Here is a 19497-nt window from a genome sequence, read left to right as displayed (position 1 = left end):
CTATAACTGAGATTTTTGGATTGTTAATGTTTTATATTGTTCGTGTATTTAGATATAAGTTGTGGTCGGTGAATTGTAGTAGCAAGTGGTGGTCATTAAATGTGATAATTCATTGTAATCGTTCAATTAATATTATGGGTGGAATTGGGATATACCTTGGAATTGACTTTGGAACTTGCGACATGATAGGTTTCAGGTTCCAAAGTATACAGAGTAAGTTCGAGTTTCCCAAAAAATGAGGAACATATTTTAACAAGTAGATTCCATGTTTCGGGTGGAATCTGGAACTGCTTACCCCTACATCCTTCGTCTTGATATTCACAGGGTCCGCGATTGCTTGTATTCTCTCGAGACCTAACCCCCCTCAAACGCCCTCGACCTTGTCCCCCGCCGCCCTTTAACAAGACTAACAAGAGCACAAAAACGAATTGACGAGACTGATCGATATTTTCACAAATCCTCAAGATCTCTGCCTCGCTCGCGCTTGATTTAGGGCTTGGGTCGACCTTTATCCGACGACGAAGGTGCCGGAGTTGCTGTTGAGGGCGGTGGCATCAATGGTGAGGTCGAGGGCGTTTGATGAATAACACAATCTGCTTGATTCATTTTCCTCTCCCGTAGAATCAATCGTGTCTAAAATCCTCTGCACGAAAATTGCAAGAAAAATTGTCACGAAAATTATCTCACTTTAATCGAGAGCGAGTTTGAGTCCTTATTTGAAAATAAGTGGTCATTTCATAGAATATCCATTTTGAACTCCTTTTCGAGAAAATATCCCCATGCCTTTATTTGAAAGTTTCCGGGAATTCAACCAAAGCTCAGCCCAAGTAAATCAAGGTAAAAATTACAGGGGCAGTTCGGTAAAAGCATGCCCGACGCCCGCGGTTGGAAGAGTACGGTCCTGAAAAAATAACCGAGCTTGAACCACATTCAGCTTAAAAACGCCCGCGAGACCCTGAGAGATAGAGAGAGAGAGAGAGCAGGCGAAGAAGAAGTTGGAAGACGGAGCGGAAGGAGACGAAGGGGGAAGAGGAAGGAGAAGAAGAAGGAGGAATTCGCAGAGGTCGAGGAGGAGATGAAGGACGAGGACATAAGCTCGGGCGGCACCAACAACAACGACGCGTTCGCTCTCGCCAGATCTTCTCCTGCCGCTAGGTAACCTTCCCTTGTCCTCCGCCGAGCGCACCAGCTCCCTCGTTCGGCTTTTCCCGTTTCTCTACGCCAATTGATGGGTAGATCAGTTCTTTCGTCCGCTGTATCCGAATGCCGCGCGCCCGCGAGATTTCGATTTCCCTCCCGCGAGAAGTCGCGCCAGTGTGATGCCGAATTCGCGGCGATTTCTCGCTAGGGTTCCCGCTGTTTCTTGTTCCTCGTCGTAGCATCGAGTGGCATTGGTCGGCTCGGGTGTTCGTGCTTGGTGACTAGAGTGTGAGTGGAGGGATTGGTCTGTATGAGGACTAGAGAGCTCGTGTTTTGGGTTTTGGTGGGTTTGGGACCAAACGAGGGTATCTAATTGTTTGTTGTGTTTTTGCCTAAAACTCTATCCAGCACAATGTCGTGGAATTGGGGAGTGTTGGGTGTTCAGCGGAATGCTTCACCGAAGCCATTCGTGCTTTTTCAGCTAGTAATTCTGCTTCTGTGGTTGTCGGGTTTTTGCCTGCTGCTGACAATCTGACTTTTATCAGTTCCGCCGGGGCGTCATCGCCTGCTATTCCAGCAAATGCTGGCAGTGTGGAGTGGATGGGTCAGACTTCTAAGGCCGGTTCCCAATCTTTTGCTGGTTGGCATCCCCCGAAGGCATCCCTTAGCACAACTGGTGCTGGCTCTGCGCTTGGATCATCACAAGCATCGTGTAGACCTTGGGAGAGAGGGGATCTGCTCAGGCGCCTTGCTACATTTAATCCTTCAAACTGGTTTGGAAAACCCAAGGTTATAATCTGTCAACTTTGAAGTACAGAAGTTTTTGCATATCGCGGTCAAGTCTGCTCTTGTGTTTTCATTTTTTTTTCTTTGCTTGATATGTGCAACTGCTGGGTGTTGCTTGGGTCACTTTGCTCCCATTAAGGTCATTAACAAGTACCAGTACTAGTAAGGCTATAGTACGCTTTGTATTTTGACATATGCATGGTTTGGAACTGCTTGAATTGCTCGGTTATCAGTTTAGATTCTGTTGTATTTTAAAAACCGAGAAAGCAAGAGTGTGTCGCAATTCTTCTGCAGGATGCCAGCTCCTTGGCTTGTGCACGAAGAGGGTGGATTAGCATTGGTTTGGACACTATTGAGTGTGAATCATGTGGTGCAAGCTTGAACTATGATCCATCAGCTTTTGTGGTGCATTCTGGAGGTAACTTTTTTATTGATCTAGCTCATCATTTCTTCATATCGTGGAAATTCTTGTACTTTTTGTGCCCTAGCTACTAAAAAGCTGATAGCAGATTGTTTGAAAGCGCGAGTTCTTAGTTTTAGGTTTCCTCTTGAATGCTTGGGAGCGTGATATGGATTTTTTAGCAGGATATTGGCTATATATGTTAGCATGTTCCTGAATGTGACCTGATTGTCCTTAAAATGATGTAACCAGAGTGAGAAGTGCTTATATTTTGAGGAAGAGGAATGAGTATGATACTTGATAAGTAAAGTCAATATTGTTCTGCTTGATTGACTTACTCGAGGAGGTCCATGGGATGTGGATTAGAGACTCAAAGCCTTTACCTCTTGATGCAAGACGAGTGATTAAAGTATTTGAGCTGATGTAAGCCAGAAGAGCTTTTTGTATGGCATAAATAAGTAGTTGAACCGCTTTAGATAAATCCAGATTATGTACATTCTTCGAGACTGGTCAAATTGGGTTAACCATGAACTTCACCTTGTCCAACAAAGTATGCCACAACATAGCAATGTTTTAATGTTTTATGACACCGTAAGTCCCACATTGATTGATAGAGAGATTGTTGGATATTCCTTTTGGGAGCTTCGCCCACTTGAATTTGGTTGGGCCGTTACAGATGATATAGTGAGTTAGACCAGGCCGTAACAAGTTTATTGAGATTTTTTCATGATTGAATTTATATCTGGGGAGTTGGTCTTCATGAGTACATTAAGCAGGGAGGTGATCGAGGTCTGTCTTTTGAATGTGTGGAGCGGACTAGGCCTTTAAAGATGAGTTTGAGAAACCTTTGCAAAGCAGCTTCGAACTTTGAGTGGAAGTAGCTGGGCAGCTGCTTGGACTTTGGGTTTTCAAAAGCAAGATTTGAGCTCACAGAGGTTCAAAATCGTTGTACAAAACCAAAACTTTCAGTCAAAGAACTAGTAATTCAAAACTACCAAACTCACCCTGGTTTCTAAAGATAGTTGGGACACTTCAGGCTGAGAGTGCTGGATATGTATCACGTACACAAAATTGAAATGGCAAAGTAAGTGATAATCCATGGTGAATTGGGCTCTCACTTCAGTGTGCTTTCGGTCTAAACAAGTGGAGAGATATAATCTCTAAAGCATACATATTACAAATAAATTAAGGCGGGCAAGTAAGTTTTGAGTACCATTTAATAAGTACTTATAAGTGATTGTAATTTAGTAATTGGGTTCACTGTTTAGTGAGCATTTAGGAGTGGTCAGTAAGGGACGTTGAGGGAGTGATGACATATGACTGAAAGGCTATCCATCTTGAAGATCTGTTCACTGGGTCATGAAAGGAAATTCTTGCAAAACCAAAGTTGCCAGAAGGCTGAAAACACTGTTGCGGTATGTTTGGTGGACTGGAATTGGCCAGAAACGAAGATGTCATTCCTTCATCTAATCCTTTTCAAGCCTTTGGAGCAAATTTTGTGGGTGGGATCCCAATTCCGATGGAATCCCGATTCTTGTTATGTATGGAATCGTTATTCCATTGCCTAGGCACTGGAATATTGAGTCCCTATATGGTCTTCAAACATGATAATACAAGCATTCATATCTTCCACCTTTAGTCCTTTTTCTACTATTAATTATTTGGTAATGTCAAAACCTCTCTCTGTGTGCAAAGTTTTCATAGTTTCTCATCTTATCATACATTGAGATGCTCTCTCTCTCTCTCATGTGAGTGCACCGAGAAGATGATCTAGGTGACACTACCATTATTTTGAGGCATTTGGGAAGAAAAATGAACTCAAAATCGATGGGAAAGAGGCAAGGCTGGCATTTATGGTGTTGGTTGGTGATGAAGTAGAGATGGGAGTGATGGCTAGCTAACTCTTGAATTTATGCAATTATTTTAAAGGTAAAAAAATATAAAGGAAAAAATCCAGTGAGTTTCTATTCCATTCAAAACTCTATTCCCTTCCTTCCTACCGAACATATCCTCAAGGTACTTCAGCAATTGACACCAGGCATGACCGATACTAGCCACTTGGTTTTTTGACAGGTAAAAGAGAAGCCATTTATTAAACCTTAATGCCTCACCAATGGTATGGAGAGTATATCTGGATGGTCTGGATTTGGCTCTTTTAGTTTGTCTGCTGAGTAGTTAAATTGAAGACTTGGACAAGTATTAAGTGGATATTGTAACCATCACATTAGTCTGCATATTTCCTGGTGTTGTGATCTTCATTCGTCATGTATTCTTCATGAAGCTGGTAGCTCTGGGGAAGACTTTGCTAAGCAGCTTGATGGAGGACATAAAGCATCTTGTCCTTGGAGAGGAAACAGCTGTCCGGAAAGCTTGGCGCAGTTCCCTCCTACTCCTCCGTCTGCACTCATTGGTGGTTATAAAGATCGTTGTGATGGCCTCTTGCAGTTTTCAGCCCTACCAGTTGTATCTGCGACAGTTGTCGAGCAGATGCAGCTTTCTCGAGGATCCCAAATTGACCGTTTCCTGGCTCATTCACAGACTTATGTAGCTGGAGAATTGGGCTACAAATCTGAATATGTCTATGGAATGGAGCCTTCCTTCAAAGACGAGAACATTAGCGCATACTTTCGTGTAAGAAATGCTTGAAGTATTATTGATAGATTTTACAATTCCTTCTATTTGTTTATAATCATCTAATGCTACTGTTCTGTTCAATAGGCACAGAAGCTTATAAGTCTCTGTGGATGGGAATCAAGATGGCTTCCGGATATTCAAGATTGTGAAGAACATTCTGCTCAGTCAGCTCGTAATGGATACTCCTCTGGTCCTGTCAAAGTCCAGGGCCGTTTAAAAGATCCTTCTCTGAGCAAGAGGGCTTTCTCAACTTCAGCTAATAAAAACTATGGGAACAGTGAAGTGCCTGGCACGGATTTTAAATGTGAGTCGAGGTCACCTTTGCTGGACTGTAGCTTATGTGGTGCCACGGTCAGAATCTGGGACTTTTTGACTGTTTCTCGTCCAGCTCGTGTAATCAACAATTGCATCGATATTCCTGAAACCAGCAAGAAAATGACATTGACGCGAGGAGCAAGTGCTGCCAGTGGAATTAGTGGGTGGATTGGAACTGATGGAGCAGAGAAAGAGCGGCTTGATGACCATGATGAGGCTGCAACGACCGGTAAAAGAAAATTAATGGCACATGCAAGTGTAGATCTGAATTTGACGATGGGTGGTGGGTTAACCTCAACGCCAGTGAACAACATGATGATGATGTCGGAACCATACCAGGATGCTGATATGGGAGGAGATTTAAAAATTGGTCAGCCTTCTGGGAGTGAGGTTGGTGATCGTGCAGCTTCATTTGAATCAAGGGGCCCAGGAACTCGCAAACGAAGTGCAGATGAAGGTGGAAGTACAGTTGACCGGCCACATTTAAGGGTACACCAGGCGGACAGTGTTGAAGGTACTGTTATTGATCGTGATGGTGATGAAGTAAATGACAGCAAGCAGTATTCAGCTGGCCCTTCGAAGCGCATTCGAGAATCTGATGCCTTTGAAACATATCGTTTCTCATATCGCAGAGATTCATCTGAGGCTGGTCCTAGCCATCCCCTGGTTTATGACTTAGAAACAGATGCAAATAGAGTTGATCAATTTGACCAAATGAATGATCATGTCATTGCTTTTCCATCAACTAGAGATTCAACTCATGTGTCCTCTGTTATTGCTATGGACATAGAGTGTCATAGTGCTGACAATGATTCACTAGAAAGCGTTGAAAATCATCCAGTTGATGTTGATGATGTCAATTTTCCCTCAGCATCTACATTCATGAATCCGGACTTAAATGACGTATCAGAATTTAACTACAGCAATCAGGCACAGCAGAGTACTTGCTTCCAACCAGCTGTTGCAAGAGTTGAAGGAGAAGCAGGAGTCAGCAGCACAAATGATGGCGAGGAAGTGGTGAACACAGAAACTATGACGGCGCATGCCAGGGATGGGATTAGTTTCGGTATAAGTGGAGGAAGTGTTGGAATGGGTGCCAGCTATGAGGCAGAAATTCATGGTACTGATGCATCTGTTCACAGGTGTGATAGTGTTGTTGGAGATGCAGAACCAGTGGCTGAAGTTATAGAAAATCAGGGACAGACGGGGGAATTTGCTCCAGATCACGGGCATACAGATAATTTTATTCCTGAAGATATGGATCGAGAGGACCCTCATGGGGATAGCCAAGATGTGGTGTCCCGCTCAGTGGGAAGGGCAGACAGTGGGTCGAAAATTGTTGGTTCAGCTAAGGCGGAATCTGTTCAAAGTGGGGATAAGACGGCTAGCATGGATATGTTAGCACAAGAAAATATCGCTCATCCATCCCTTTCCTGTAATGCAATCATGTGTTCTGGATATGAAGCATCAAAGGATGAAGTAATGCAAGGAGGCCAGTCTTCTCCCGCAAATGATGGTGCTTACCTTGAGTCTGCTTTTGTGGCAGGAAATGGTATGGGTTAAGATTTATGGACATGGAATTCCTGCCTATTGGGTACTACAGTTTTACTTTGTTGACTGGGAACAGCTGTGAAGTTAGTGCGACAAAATTATCTTGTCTCAACTGTTTGTCAAAGCATTTGAGAATGCTTTGACAAACATGACACTCCAAGTTATCCATGTCCTTTTTGCTTTTCATTTCACACTTAATGTGTTCGCCTCCAATATAGCTCTTGCCTCTTAAGCGGCAAATTTTTTATAGGCCCATTCATACTTGCATATAGTCCTAATTTATGCATGCATCTAAATTCGCCTGTACGACAGCCAATCATAGTTAGCCACGTAGGGAGCAGGCAGGGTTGGAGGCAGATTTTTTTCTTTTGTAATTCAACATTTCCCGTTTTGCTTATCATTTCCTTTTCTGCTCTTTGGGTTTCAGGGGTACCTGTTGCAGAGAGTAATTATGAAGGCAGTGTTGAATTTGATCCAATTAAGCATCATAATACTTTCTGCCCATGGGTAAATGGAAATGTTGCTGCCGCTGGAAGCACAAGTGAGGGTTCCAGTTCTTCTGCAATTGCTACAGCTCTTTGTGGTTGGCAGCTGACCCTAGATGCACTTGATGCATTCCAATCGCTTGGCCAAGTCCCAATCCAAACTGTGGAATCTGAGTCAGCTGCATCTCGGCACAAGGTTGATTGGATTTGTATTATTTTTACTCATGTAGCTGCTTGCGTCTTTTTTTTTGCCTCTTCTGGTTTTGGAATTTTCTGATACTTCAGGGCTATCCTATTGATTTAGTTTAATGGGTAAAGGGGTATGTATTGAAGTGCTTTAGTTAGTGGTAGATAGCGCACGGAATTTCCAGATAATGGTGACATTGGTGATCAATTGTAGGTCTTTGCTGCACGTTTGGTTACAATAGTAATGGTTAAGCTTGTAATTATAATAACTCTTACACTTTCGGGCTTATGTAATGGAATAGCTATTACTTTGTTTAGCTTGGAGCTGTAATAAATGAATGGAGATTAAATGTCCAAAATGCCTTTATGCCCTAACACATTAAATATTTTGTAATTATAAGTAATATAGTAATTGACGAGATAACTTATTTTTTATTATTATAAATAAACGATAGTGTTAATTGATGATTAGTTATATAATAATGTATAATACTATGTTAAGTAATTAATAATCATGTGGATTTTTATATAACATGCAATTATTATATCATGCATAATGTTTGAAATGTTGTCTTACCAAAAATTTTGTGAAATTTGTATAATCATACCCAATAATCAACTAACTAATAAAAAATTATCCTCATTGTTTGACGAGTAATATTATGTCAATCATATATTATAATATATATTCATATAAGCAAAAAGGCTTTTTTTCATTTAATACATTATTCGTAATTTGATTATCTGTAAATATTCCAATATATTATCAGAGTATTGTATTAGTATTTGAATAACAATTACCATTAACATTAACAAATACTATAATTAGATTCCTTGTGCAGGTGATGATTGTAATTAATATTAACCGACTATTGGTCCAGTGTGTAAGGAAAAAGGAAGGGGCACTTTGGGAACAGCTTGGAAGTTGTGATAGCCATTCCATATTCTTTAGATAGGAGGGTCATATTATAACTATTAGTAAGCATTATAAAAGTACATGTGGGATGATAGCTGTTATTGCTACCAAACACGTTGATCTTTCAGGATCTGGAATGTTAGTTTATCGTGTAATTTTCTCTCTTTCTGATTGCGAAGTCATCTTTGTTTAATCTGGTGATCTTGTATTACATGTTTGCAGGATGAGCACCTAACTCCCAGTCGAACTCTCTTGGCTTGCCACTCCTTCAGCAAAAGTCGTGGGCCCCACTAAAGATCTGGTAGTGCAGGTAACACTTTATACAGTCGACAGTCTCTGCACTTTCAATGTAAACTAAATGTGGTCTTGTCAAATTTATTATACTTTGACTATCCAAAGTCACCTTTTCTTTATCACATGGTTTTCTAAAAGAAACGGTTACAATACCCAGTTCATACTGCCAGTTCGGATCTGCCTTCTTTTGCCATCTAGCATATGCTGGATCTCAATTAATCTGAAAAGATTGCCCTATGTGATGGTTTTTACGGGGTCTCCCTGTTTATTATCTCTCTTTATTGTTCTCATCTTTTGATGGCTATCTATACGCCTCATTTCCTGTTATCCAGAATACAGACTTTCTAATTTAGTCTTTTAGTGTTTGTAACTTCCTTATGTATGTTTACTTCTATTTTCTTTCCCTATGAATAATGGTCAAGTTTTCTTCAAATAGCAATTGAAACAGCACTATACTAATCTTATAGTGATTTTAGGTCCAACAGTTGATGATCTTCAGTGAACTCAACTTTACCATTTAATGAGTCTAGACATGGAGATTCTGATTGCTTGATACTAAAATATGTGTAAACTTTTCTTTTGAATCATGTTTTTCATACAGAGGATCAAGCCTGGGAAATGCCAATATATCTGTTGGCCTTCTTTAGAAGCTTTATAAATAATGCCACATGATTTGTGGTGATTTCAGGAAGGCGCAGCAAATTACTCTTTACTGATTTTGTCATTAGACCAAGCCTTGTTTCTGCTCTTAAGAGTATGAGTGCATATGAGGATTTTGTGTGGAGTACTGATTCTGCATTTGACAGTCTTAAGGAATCACTTAGTTGCAGGGAATTGGCTGGAACGAAGACTTGATTCCGGCTTCGATTCCCTTTTTTGCATTTAGCGCAATTTTCTTTAGGTGGCCCTTTCTGGTTGAAGGAATATTTCCTCCTCTATGATAACAAATATTAATTGTATTGCAGCACAAAAAACCAAGAATTTGCTCAAAAAGGGTACTTTCATTTTTCTTGCTTAATACTTTTGAAATACAAATTAACATTCTCACATATTTACTGAGACAAGACGAGAAATTGATATTCTGAGGATTGGAATACTAATCTCATTTCATTCTCTTCCATCAACCGACTTGTTCCATCCCAAGCTCATTCCACTTTATCATTTTAAACCTCTAAGTTACTCTCTTCAATGGTGATCACTGATGGGTAGAGTCCTGAGAATTTTCAATTAATTGATGCAATAGGTTGTAGCAATTGACCTCTTTGTCACTCTCTCTGTAAATAATCATTTATAAAAATAGAAAAAGGTTGTGAGACCACTACCAACTGATTCATGAACTTAAGTTGTTTGTGGGACATGGTTTGACATTTAAATACTCTAGCACTTCCTCTCACACATAGGCTGATCTTTGGTTAATTGAAGCATGGGAATTAATTATACTTAGGGAGACATTTAAGGGGTTTCGAAAGGTTTGAACTCAAGATTTCGTGCTATGATACCACCTAGAAACTTTGGGATCACTACCTAATGCTCTAAAAGCGCACGTCGTCAGGAATCGTCTATTACTTGAATACTTTAACATAGGGGAAAAACTTGTCGCGATAATGTCAGTGTGCAGCATATCCTGAGATAGGAATTTTAATTTTGCACTCCCTTGCTGAACTCTTTTTCATCAGACAAAGTTTGATGCGGTTGTAATCTCTCCATAATTTGGACCATTTATGTGTTGTCATATCTATTTGTTGGCTTTATTTCTCTCCCCACATGGAGAGATCATTGCTTGAACTATCAAAGTTTTATAGGTAGTGCTACTGGCATGGAGTTGCAAGCAAAGCTGCAGAGAGGGCTGATTGTCTACCTTGGAAGGTTTATCTATATTAATAATCCATCGATGCAAAATGAACAAGATTTTGAAGAATAACAGTGCATCTTTTGCGAAGACTGATTTAAGCATTTCTATTTTTGGGGCAGCAAATATTATTTATTTGGATACATTTCAACTGCGGACTATTGTAATCTAGATTTAAGAAGTTGAGACTCTGTTCATTGCTCTTCTTTTTAATCCTTCCATGGTCCAACACTGTTATTTGATTAGCCTTTCTTATGAGTTAGGTCTGGTTGCTTCCGGACGACAGAGTACAGACTGATGCTCGTGAAACCTGTTGTCACAGGATTTTTGCTACCGGGAGAAATATATACATATAGTTACCGATCGATTAAGTTCGTGCTCGAAGCTTGAATTCATTCTTTATTGTTTTTAAAATTGAATGGTGGAGTCATTGTGATTGGTGCTCCATTCCATTCTGAGTAGATGTCTATTTCAAGAGATTTGGCATGCGTTGATCTTTAACAAGATTCTTGCTCGGTCCATCAATCCAATGACGTCCTTGATTACCGGGGATGTAGTCATGCATTAATGCTATTACATAGCTGTTCTCGGAATTCTTTCTAATAAAATCTTCTCTTCTTCAATTCTTAATGTGGATTAACCTCAGACCCTCTGACCTAGCATCCGAGCCGTATGGTTGTAGACGGAAAAGTGGGAACCTTGTAAGAGTGAATTTATGATTTATTCGCATGCTCGTGTCGCTTTTGAGTGGGGAAATCAGCTCGTGAGATGTAAGTTCTTCTCCATCAAAACACGGTTATTTAGCAGAAAAGGGGAAAAAGAGGACGAACATGGACTTGTCTTAATTGGATTCCAAATGCCACATTGAGACGCTATACCGTGACATACTAGCTTTGTTGCTTTGTTTATTAAGCAACTGCCAAGAAACCCAACCCCTCAACGAGGAACTCACACACAGAAGGTTCTACTTTCACCCTTGGAAGGCTGGGATTTCAATGCCCTTGCTGGTGCAAGGAACCGGGGCATCAAATCTGCTGAAGAGCCTGTACGAAGACATGAGCGAAAGCACCGCGTAACAAGCAGCTGCTGCCAAGGTGATGGCCACAGATGCCGTCGCCTTGTGGCAGAACCCTCCGAACGACCCGCACGCAGAGCTCCACGTGATTGCCGCATCCCCCTTGTATGCCAGGTACAGTACCTCCGTCGACACAGCTCCCGCAGCCAGTATTGCGTAAGTGAGGACCTATATTTCAAACTTCGTTAGATACAGTACAATTTCTTTTTTGTTAGCAAAAAATGGAGAAAACAGTTTTTGCACATACATGGAAAGAGAATCTAGGAGATCGAATCATCATTTCGGACATCGAATGTTAGTGTTATGTACTTGACAGAAGATTTTCTTTGTTGCATCATATATAAAGATTACCCACCTATGAGCTCTCGTGAAATTCTTCAATACATGTTATGGTGAGGTTGAAAATTGCTTTGGTTTTTTATTGTTGTTATGGAATTATGATTCGGAGACACGAATGAAATACCTGGTCAAGGACGAAGAATGTCCAAGCTCTGGACATGGTTGGAGGGCGAGGCATGGCCGCTATAACAGCTGAGAGCAGCGAATACCCCGCACATATGCCATTCACATGCACCAAGTATCTACAACACGATACGACACAACACAACACTTCCATCAAACACCAATTCTTCAATATCGACACAAGAACTTGCACTACAAACAAGTTGCTTTCAGAAAGTTCCACAAATGTTGGTGGTGCTTGACTCTACGTTTACTACTTCCAATATCAGTCACGGTAGCAATCTCTTTACCCTTCCTTGAAGAAGTCGGAAAGTTGACCCTTTTCATCCCAAGCTTTGCATGGGCTGACCGTAAAAATGTGGAGAACAAAATCTATGGCATACCAGGTACCCACTTTTTTTGCCCTCGTGACCCTAAACAGAAGAAGAGCATATGGACGGGGATAAAGGAAAATCTCTCCTTTGCTCGTTCAAATGGCAATCCATGCATGTCATGCGCAAGAATTATCAAACAGAAAAAAGCAAGAACGCAAGTCCCGTACTACATGTAAAAACCACAAAAATGCTTAGTGAGCTAGCTAACGATGTACTCTATACAAATTACAATGGAAATGAGACCGGTTTGATTTCATCCCACGAGTCCGACTTCTATCTGAGGCGTGAGTGAGGTGGGTGAGAAAAGAAAAGAGGGACCTGAAAGCGCCAAGGTCGGAGTAGGAGAGGGAGCCGTAGTCGTTGGACTCGGAATTCCGGAGCATCACCACCAGAGCCGTCAGGCACAGACCCATCGGCACCACCCTCATCAACGTCTCCGCCGTTCGCACCCTCTCGTTCCCTTCTCCATTCTCTCCTCCATTCTTGCTGCTGCTCTCCTTCTTCATCATCGTACTCTCTCTCCCTCCCTCTCTCTCGCCTCCCTCTCTCCCACTCTTAATAAAGTCGTTTGCTGAAGTGTCGCGGGGACATTAAATGGTTATCAGATAGGTTGGTGGGCGGGTGGTATCGCATTGAATGTCAAATTTAGGGCTCGCCATCACGCATTTCCGAGTGCATGAGTAATCTCTCCCTCCTCTCTCTATCTATCCAGTACTCCGCTACGTCGACTTTGGACAGAGGAAAAGGGACGTTATCTTCTTCTCGTTTTTCCCGAGTAAGTTTCTGAGGATATCTTTAGTCCATCTCTGCACCTGAATGAGTACGTGCGACTTGGTCATTTGTAACGGTTTATTTGAAATACTTGCAATACGAGAGCAATCGGCTCATTGGAGATAACAAGTGCTCTTGAATCACTCGTTAATAACAAAGTAAATTCTCTGATAGAAAAAAATGACCCAGATGATAGCCATTAGTGGAAGTCAAGGTATGGGTCCCGTGTAGATGGGGTCGAAATTGTGATTCGTGGATAATTGGCCCAATTCCATAAAAAACCCCAAACTTTAACCTTTGTCCCAATTATATCCCAAACTTTTTTTTATCTCATAAAAAACCCCAAACTTTTACTTTTGTCCCAAATCTACCCCGTTTACTATTCATCCAATTTTTTAATATTATTTTTTCGAATTTTTTTCTTTTTTCTTTTCTTTTCTTTTCTTTTTTTCACCCTCAACCTCCGGCCGGTCGCCGGTCCGGCGACCGGCCAGAGGCGAGGGCCGGCGAGGCTCGGCCCCGCCGGCAGCCCGGCGAGGTCGGCCTCGCCCAGCAACGGCGAGGCCGAGCCTCGCCAGCGGCCGGCGGGGCCGAGCCTCGCCAGATTTGGCGAGGCTCGGCCTCGCCGTTGCTGGGCGAGGCCGACCTCGCCGGGCAGCCGGCGGGGCCGAGCCTCGCCGTTGCTGGGCGAGGCCGAGCCTCGCCGGCTGCCGGCGGGGCCGAGCCTCGCCGTTGCAGGGCGAGGCCGACCTCGCCGGGCAGCCGGCGGGGCCGAGACTCGCCAGGCGAGGCGAGGCCGACCTCGCCAGCTGCCGGCGGGGCCGAGCCTCGCCAGATCTGGCGAGGCTCGGCCCCGTCCGGCCGCCGGCGAGGTCGGCCTCGCCCAGCAACGGCGAGGCCGAGCCTCGCCAGCGGCCGGCGGGGCCGACCTCGCCGGCCCTCGCCTCTGGCCGGTCGCCGGACCGGCGACCGGCCGGAGGTTGAGGGTGAAAAAAAGAAAAGAAAAGAAAAGAAAAAAGAAAAAAATTCGAAAAAATAATATTAAAAAATTGGATGAATAGTAAACGGGGTAGATTTGGGACAAAAGCAAAAGTTTGGGGTTTTTTATGAGACAAAAAAAAGTTTGGGATATAATTGGGATAAAGGTTAAAGTTTGGGGTTTTTTATGGAATTGGGCCGTGGATAATTAGGTGACGGAAACAGAGAACTTCACAGAGGGCTTCGATTTCGAAACCTTCCCAAACCCAACAGACCTCATGGGCCCGAACTCGCAAACAGAGTTGCTCGCTCGCTCGCTCGCTCGTGTACCAAGCGACCGTATGAATCATTGGATACCAAGCATAACTGAAGCCAGCAATTTAACCCTTCGAATTGAGCCCCTGGAAAAGTGTTTGGAAAGGAACTGCATACCTCGCGATCCCTGTGCACTGCTTCGACAGTGCAGCTGCACCCGAGAGACACCCAACGTGATGCAAGCGCCTTCCTGTTAGATCTTAGCAAAAAGAACAATCTGATGTAGCCGATTGAGACACAAAGACAACGGCAGAATTCTCCATCGAATCAATTCAATCGGGTAAATTTACACGGGCAAAGCCTCTATGTCACTTAGCACAAAGCAAATGTTGTACGAAGCAGCATGAACAATTTACACAAGCCAACAAACCTCAATAATCCGGGGAAAAATTTCGCAAGAATCTACTTTACAAACCAAATTGTAAACAGGACAACACGGAGACGAGATCAAAGGCTCTGGTCATTTGCCGCCAAGGTGGTCATGGTACCAGAAGTTGAGGCACCCGATGACAAGGTAGAATTCTCTCGATTATCTGAGCTGGAGGTCAAGTTATAGGAAGTGCTCTTCGATTTTGGAGGACCACGCACTTTCAGGTCCATAAAATCAGAGATCATTGCAGGCTTTCTAATTTTATTTTCATCAATACCTATCTCGCCGGTAAGCATCTTAACTATAGTTGACATGGATGGCCGGCGCTTGGGATTGTCTTGGGTGCAGAGGAGTCCGATCTTTAGGAATCTACAAGCCTCCTCAGCATCAAAATGACCATTCAAAGATGTATCCACCAATCCAACCAGCTCCTTCCGTTCATGGAGATCCCACGTCTGAAATAACAAATTTTCACAGTAAGCACACTCTTTTATCCGATCAAGTAACTAGAGCAATATCTGTCTATACAAAAGACCAGTTACAGCATCACTCTAGCAATAGAACATCCTACAAAACAGGAAGAGATACGAGGGGGAAAAAAAGAACCCGAGGGTCATTGACCACATCAACGATGAAAAACGTGCAGCCTCAGGAAGACTGAGGCTGGAGCACATTTGAAAGTTAGTCCTATGGACACCTTTATGTTTTCAGTGATTGTCTGGAAGTACCTGTAGTGACCAAAAAGCTGGGGACATAAGTGTTTTTTGAAAGCTCTTCTAAATGTCCGATGAGAATGCACATGCCATCATTTTGACGAATTCCAGTTAGAATGGTTGAATAATTTTTTTCCTAGTTTTTGGTTGGAAACTTCAACCATTTTGGAACATGCTATCTGAAATCCTTCAAAATGCGCATAGAATGGTTAAAAACTTCTCTCCCCAACTTTTGGTTAAAACCGTCAACCATATTGAAACGTGCTAACCGAAATCCTTCAAAATGACGGTACACCACATCCTCACCAGATATTGGAAAGAGCTTTTCCCTACACTGCTGAGGAACTTATCATCTACTTAAAACTATTTAAAAGCCAACTACTCAGGGACACGAGCAATTCACTTGATTCAAAGCAAATTCAGGGTTATCTTAGAAAGGAGACTAAAATGACTCCAAAGAGACAACACTCAAAGAGTACATACTCTTTCAAGGAGATACTGCTCTTCAGGGGGGAGTCTTGTATTTGTATTGCACCTTCCACTAACTATCTCCACGAGGAGGACTCCAAAACTGTAAATATCTGCTTTAATGGTCAAACGCCCCCCAATCGCGTATTCTGGTGCCAAATAACCTCTGCAGGACAGGAAAGAAAGTATCAATATGCTTCCGAAGTGTGGAAGGGGGAGCCAAATGGAGGTTACAACATTCTGCTAAGTGAGAACAAATGTAGAAGGCTGCCTACAAGGACAATGCACTCTTAGTTAACTTTTAGGTTCGTGATTGGCTTAATTTAAGCTGGGGTACTGTTAATGAAGTGCTCCAAGCTTGTTAAGCATACTAAACGAGGCTATTTCTCTTTTCAAAGCATTGATGCGATGACACAAGACAGTCGGTGCATTGGACTTAACATAATCCATTTAGATTCTGGCCATACCAAGATAAAACCTATGAGTTACTTACACAAGTCTTCTCTATCTTGCTGGGGTGCTGGTAGGAGACTTTCATCCACTTATTAGTCCTGCACATAGGTTCTTGCTAGCTAGGTCAATTATCGTAATCATTCCTAAACTCATCAGTCCATTAGAATCTCCAGTTGCATAGCCCGACAAAGAAAGGCATGGGGGTCTTAAACTGTGTAGTGACGTAAAGTATTTCTTTAAGAGTATGACTAATAATCTTGTCAACCTAAATTGTGTCATGCTCATAATAGATTCAAACAGAGTTAACGACATTAAAGTGCAGCGCCAGAATCGCATATCAAGGAGTGCAAATGGACAAAATAAATAGATCTGAATGATGTAATTGAAAAACGCAAAGAAGGAAGGAACTCACAATGTACCAGCGACGCGCGTGCTAACATGTGTAGCGTTGTCCGGAATAAGCTTTGCGAGCCCAAAATCTGAAATTTTGGGTGTCAAATCTCTGTCAAGGAGAATGTTGCTAGCTTTGATATCTCTATGAATAATTGGCGGCTGTACTTGCTCGTGGAGGAAAGCAAGGCCCCGTCCAACCCCAATGCAAATGCGATATCTTGTTTGCCAACTAAACTGGATGTTGCTGTGATTTCCACCTAAAGTGAGAAGGTTTTTAGCGCAAGTAGCATTTGACTAAACTGACCATCTAGACATGAGGATATATGGAACACAGAAAAGTGTGGCGGTAGTTGCACAATGAAAGGCTAACTGAGAACCCAGAAAAAAAAAAAGGGACGGCGCATTTTTGTAATAAAGTATGACTATACCGACTCCAATACAAAACCTGGTGAATTTTACCTAAAAGAGTTTGAGCAAGGCTGTTGTTTTCTAGATAGTTGTAAACCAAAATCCTTTGATTACTTTCTACGCAACATCCATAAAGCTTGACTAAGTTTTCGTGCTCAATCTCAGATATCACATTAATCTCTGTCAAGAACTCTCTCTCTCCTTGTCTTGATTCAGCGGAGAGGACCTTTAGTGCAGCAATCTTCCCACCTTTAAGTCGCCCCTGACCAACCAAGAAATTGCCAGATGAAACAACTAGAATCATAAATCAAAACGTTCTGATAGAGCGAGGCCCAAAATGTCTACAGTAAAGTGACAATTATGGAGTATTTACCTTATAAACTGAGCCGAAACCACCCTCTCCGATTTTATACGCTTCACTAAAATCATCCGTCGCCGCTTTCAACTGCTTGTAGTTGAAGAGTTTGACATTGGGAATATTTGAAATTTCTGTCCAATTTTGGCACACGATTAGACGCTTTCATTAGGCACAACCTCTCGAATGAATCTCGATTATCACACATGATAAATTCAAGCTTCTGGCCGAAATTACTACATGAAAAGAGCCCACTTGGCTTTACCTCCATCGACTTCATAAGCATCTCCGGTATGCGTATCCACCTTATCACGGCACAAGAACGGAAAACAACTCATAACTACGTTAGGCACGGCAGTTATGAGCCTCGTCGGCAAGCTCGACTCTCAATGAACGCTTCGAAAGGACTCACTTGAGTACCTGCCCAAAAAGACAAATTGGGAATGTTATTCCAGACATGCACCAGTAAATGGAATACCAGCAAAACAAGATAGATTTTCTCGAGCAATTGTTTCCTATAGCAGATGCCGGGCAAGGCAACAGATGAGACGACTATAAGAAGCTACATAGCGGAAAGGGTCATCGGCGAGCGCGGAGAATTCCCGTTTCCGGCCACGATCAACATCCAGCCGCGTACCCAGATTTCGAGCCAGAGATTGCTCGTCCACGAGAACAAGCAAATGTCTCGCTCGCACCCAGAATCTATCCACGGCCCATCGAATCGAAAGGCCTGGTCAACGCGAGGGAACTGAGAAGAGAGACGGAGACGGAGGAACTTTACCTCGAGCGAAACGATGATGGCGGGCAGGTCGCAGACACACTCTCGGCGACGGGGAGAGAGAGAGAGAGAGAGAGAGAGATAGGAGAGAGGCGTGCGGAGGTCAAAGCGAGTTCAAGATGCGCACGGCAACGACGGAAGGCGCAGGGCCGCAGGCTATAGTACGCGCAGCAGTCCCAGCCGAGTCCACGGGGGCGACGCGTGTACTTCCGTCGTCTCTCCTCCTCCTCCTTTAATTCGGCCGACGAGTAAAAAATGGCCCTGCCAATTGATCCCATGAAAGCTACTTTCCATGGACTCGATCATACTTATATAATTATTATTATCATATTACATTTCCCGAGCCGCTTTCTTTAGCCAACAGAAATACCGAAACCATCCCTCCAATAGTCACTTATTTTTGGCTCTACATGTAACGTGGTCCCTAAAATTTTAATTTATTTAATATGATCCTTGAATTTTCGGTATATGTTCAATTTAGTTTCCGAACTATATGGAAATATTTAATGTTGTCCTTCTATGAATTCAAGTTCGGGAGGGATCACATTAAAACAGTGCATATTAGATTAAAGTTCAGAGACCACATTGATTAAATAAAAGTTCGGGGACCACATTTCACGTTAAGTTAAAGTTCAGAAATTATTTGTATCATTTTCCCTAATTATAAAGAGCAGAAAGAGCTCACCGTCTTTCTATTAAGTCGCAAGTTTCGAGTACAATATGCCCGTGAGTCGAGCCCCATGTGAAAAGTGCGCTTTTTCATGCTAAGAATGCTTGGGATTGTAGTGATGGGATTGCCATCCTCGGAATCTTGACTCTCAAAACTCCTCTAGGGATCGACATTCTTGAAAGTCAAATGTTCCACACCTTTGTTCTGATAAGGGTTGCCGTGACAAATCGTTCCTCTCCCTCCGCTTAAAAACTTTATAAAAAAAGGAGTAATTCTCGGGATCGGGGAATATTTCGATACACGGTAATAAAAGATTTGAATCTACGAGTAAAAGAGTTGTTTTTGTTTTTCCGATAAT

At 42.5% G+C, this 19497-nt stretch overlaps 3 protein-coding genes across 5 annotated transcripts; 1 reads left to right on the top strand and 2 right to left on the bottom strand.

Annotated features, from left to right (window-relative positions):
- The first annotated feature begins 970 nt into the window (after nt 1-970).
- LOC115661459 (uncharacterized) lies at nt 971-10921 on the top strand. 2 transcript variants are annotated; one of them, XM_030583735.2, is made up of 8 exons: nt 971-1155; nt 1686-1929; nt 2221-2344; nt 4608-4957; nt 5045-6833; nt 7254-7507; nt 8636-8723; nt 10478-10921. In XM_030583735.2, exons 1-7 carry the CDS (start codon nt 1076-1078, stop codon nt 8705-8707), a joined length of 2913 nt encoding a protein of 970 aa, XP_030439595.1. In that variant the 5' UTR covers nt 971-1075; the 3' UTR covers nt 8708-8723; nt 10478-10921. The 2 variants fall into 2 exon arrangements, with proteins under 2 accessions (XP_030439595.1, XP_030439593.1); XM_030583733.2 differs by having other exon boundaries at nt 972-1155; nt 10510-10921.
- A 457-nt stretch (nt 10922-11378) lies between these two features.
- Nucleotides 11379-13011, bottom strand: LOC115661460 (CASP-like protein 2A1). The gene is made up of 3 exons (XM_030583736.2): nt 12786-13011; nt 12095-12212; nt 11379-11799 (listed from the first exon to the last, which is right to left on the bottom strand). The coding sequence occupies exons 1-3, from the start codon at nt 12974-12976 to the stop codon at nt 11527-11529; spliced, it is 582 nt and encodes a 193-aa protein (XP_030439596.1). The 5' UTR covers nt 12977-13011; the 3' UTR covers nt 11379-11526.
- A 1766-nt stretch (nt 13012-14777) lies between these two features.
- Nucleotides 14778-18632, bottom strand: LOC115662748 (cold-responsive protein kinase 1). Of its 2 annotated transcripts, none has more exons than XM_030584851.2 (7): nt 18473-18632; nt 17957-18111; nt 17710-17825; nt 17388-17598; nt 16948-17185; nt 16098-16248; nt 14778-15356 (listed from the first exon to the last, which is right to left on the bottom strand). In XM_030584851.2, exons 2-7 carry the CDS (start codon nt 18027-18029, stop codon nt 14979-14981), a joined length of 1167 nt encoding a protein of 388 aa, XP_030440711.1. In that variant the 5' UTR covers nt 18030-18111; nt 18473-18632; the 3' UTR covers nt 14778-14978. The 2 variants fall into 2 exon arrangements, with proteins under 2 accessions (XP_030440711.1, XP_056167877.1); XM_056311902.1 differs by having other exon boundaries at nt 18468-18573.
- Nucleotides 18633-19497: the final 865 nt, after the last annotated feature.

Source organism: Syzygium oleosum, unplaced genomic scaffold (assembly GCF_021117445.2).
Source record: "Syzygium oleosum isolate NSW1041296 unplaced genomic scaffold, Sole_v2.1 Sole_v2.05, whole genome shotgun sequence".
NCBI classification, from domain to species: domain Eukaryota; kingdom Viridiplantae; phylum Streptophyta; class Magnoliopsida; order Myrtales; family Myrtaceae; genus Syzygium; species Syzygium oleosum.
The sequence above is the reverse complement of the archived record's forward strand: the minus strand, read 5'-3'. Positions and strand labels throughout refer to the sequence as shown.

What these genes read in the sequence shown, in the direction of transcription:
- LOC115661459 (XM_030583735.2), top strand. Translation starts at nt 1,076, where the DNA reads ATGAAGGACGAGGACATAAGCTCGGGCGGCACCAACAACAACGACGCG. An exon ending in ACTGGTTTGGAAAACCCAAG is followed by an intron (nt 1,930 to 2,220) that starts GTTATAATCTGT and finishes ATTCTTCTGCAG; the next exon opens with GATGCCAGCTCCTTGGCTTG. An exon ending in ACATTAGCGCATACTTTCGT is followed by an intron (nt 4,958 to 5,044) that starts GTAAGAAATGCT and finishes TCTGTTCAATAG; the next exon opens with GCACAGAAGCTTATAAGTCT.
- LOC115661460 (XM_030583736.2), bottom strand. Translation starts at nt 12,976, where the DNA reads ATGATGAAGAAGGAGAGCAGCAGCAAGAATGGAGGAGAGAATGGAGAA. An exon ending in TCCGACCTTGGCGCTTTCAG is followed by an intron (nt 12,213 to 12,785) that starts GTCCCTCTTTTC and finishes ATCGTGTTGTAG; the next exon opens with ATACTTGGTGCATGTGAATG. An exon ending in CATTCTTCGTCCTTGACCAG is followed by an intron (nt 11,800 to 12,094) that starts GTATTTCATTCG and finishes TTTGAAATATAG; the next exon opens with GTCCTCACTTACGCAATACT.
- LOC115662748 (XM_030584851.2), bottom strand. Translation starts at nt 18,029, where the DNA reads ATGAGTTGTTTTCCGTTCTTGTGCCGTGATAAGGTGGATACGCATACC. An exon ending in CCTTGCTCAAACTCTTTTAG is followed by an intron (nt 17,186 to 17,387) that starts GTAAAATTCACC and finishes TTCTCACTTTAG; the next exon opens with GTGGAAATCACAGCAACATC. An exon ending in AGCAGTATCTCCTTGAAAGA is followed by an intron (nt 15,357 to 16,097) that starts GTATGTACTCTT and finishes TTGTTATTTCAG; the next exon opens with ACGTGGGATCTCCATGAACG.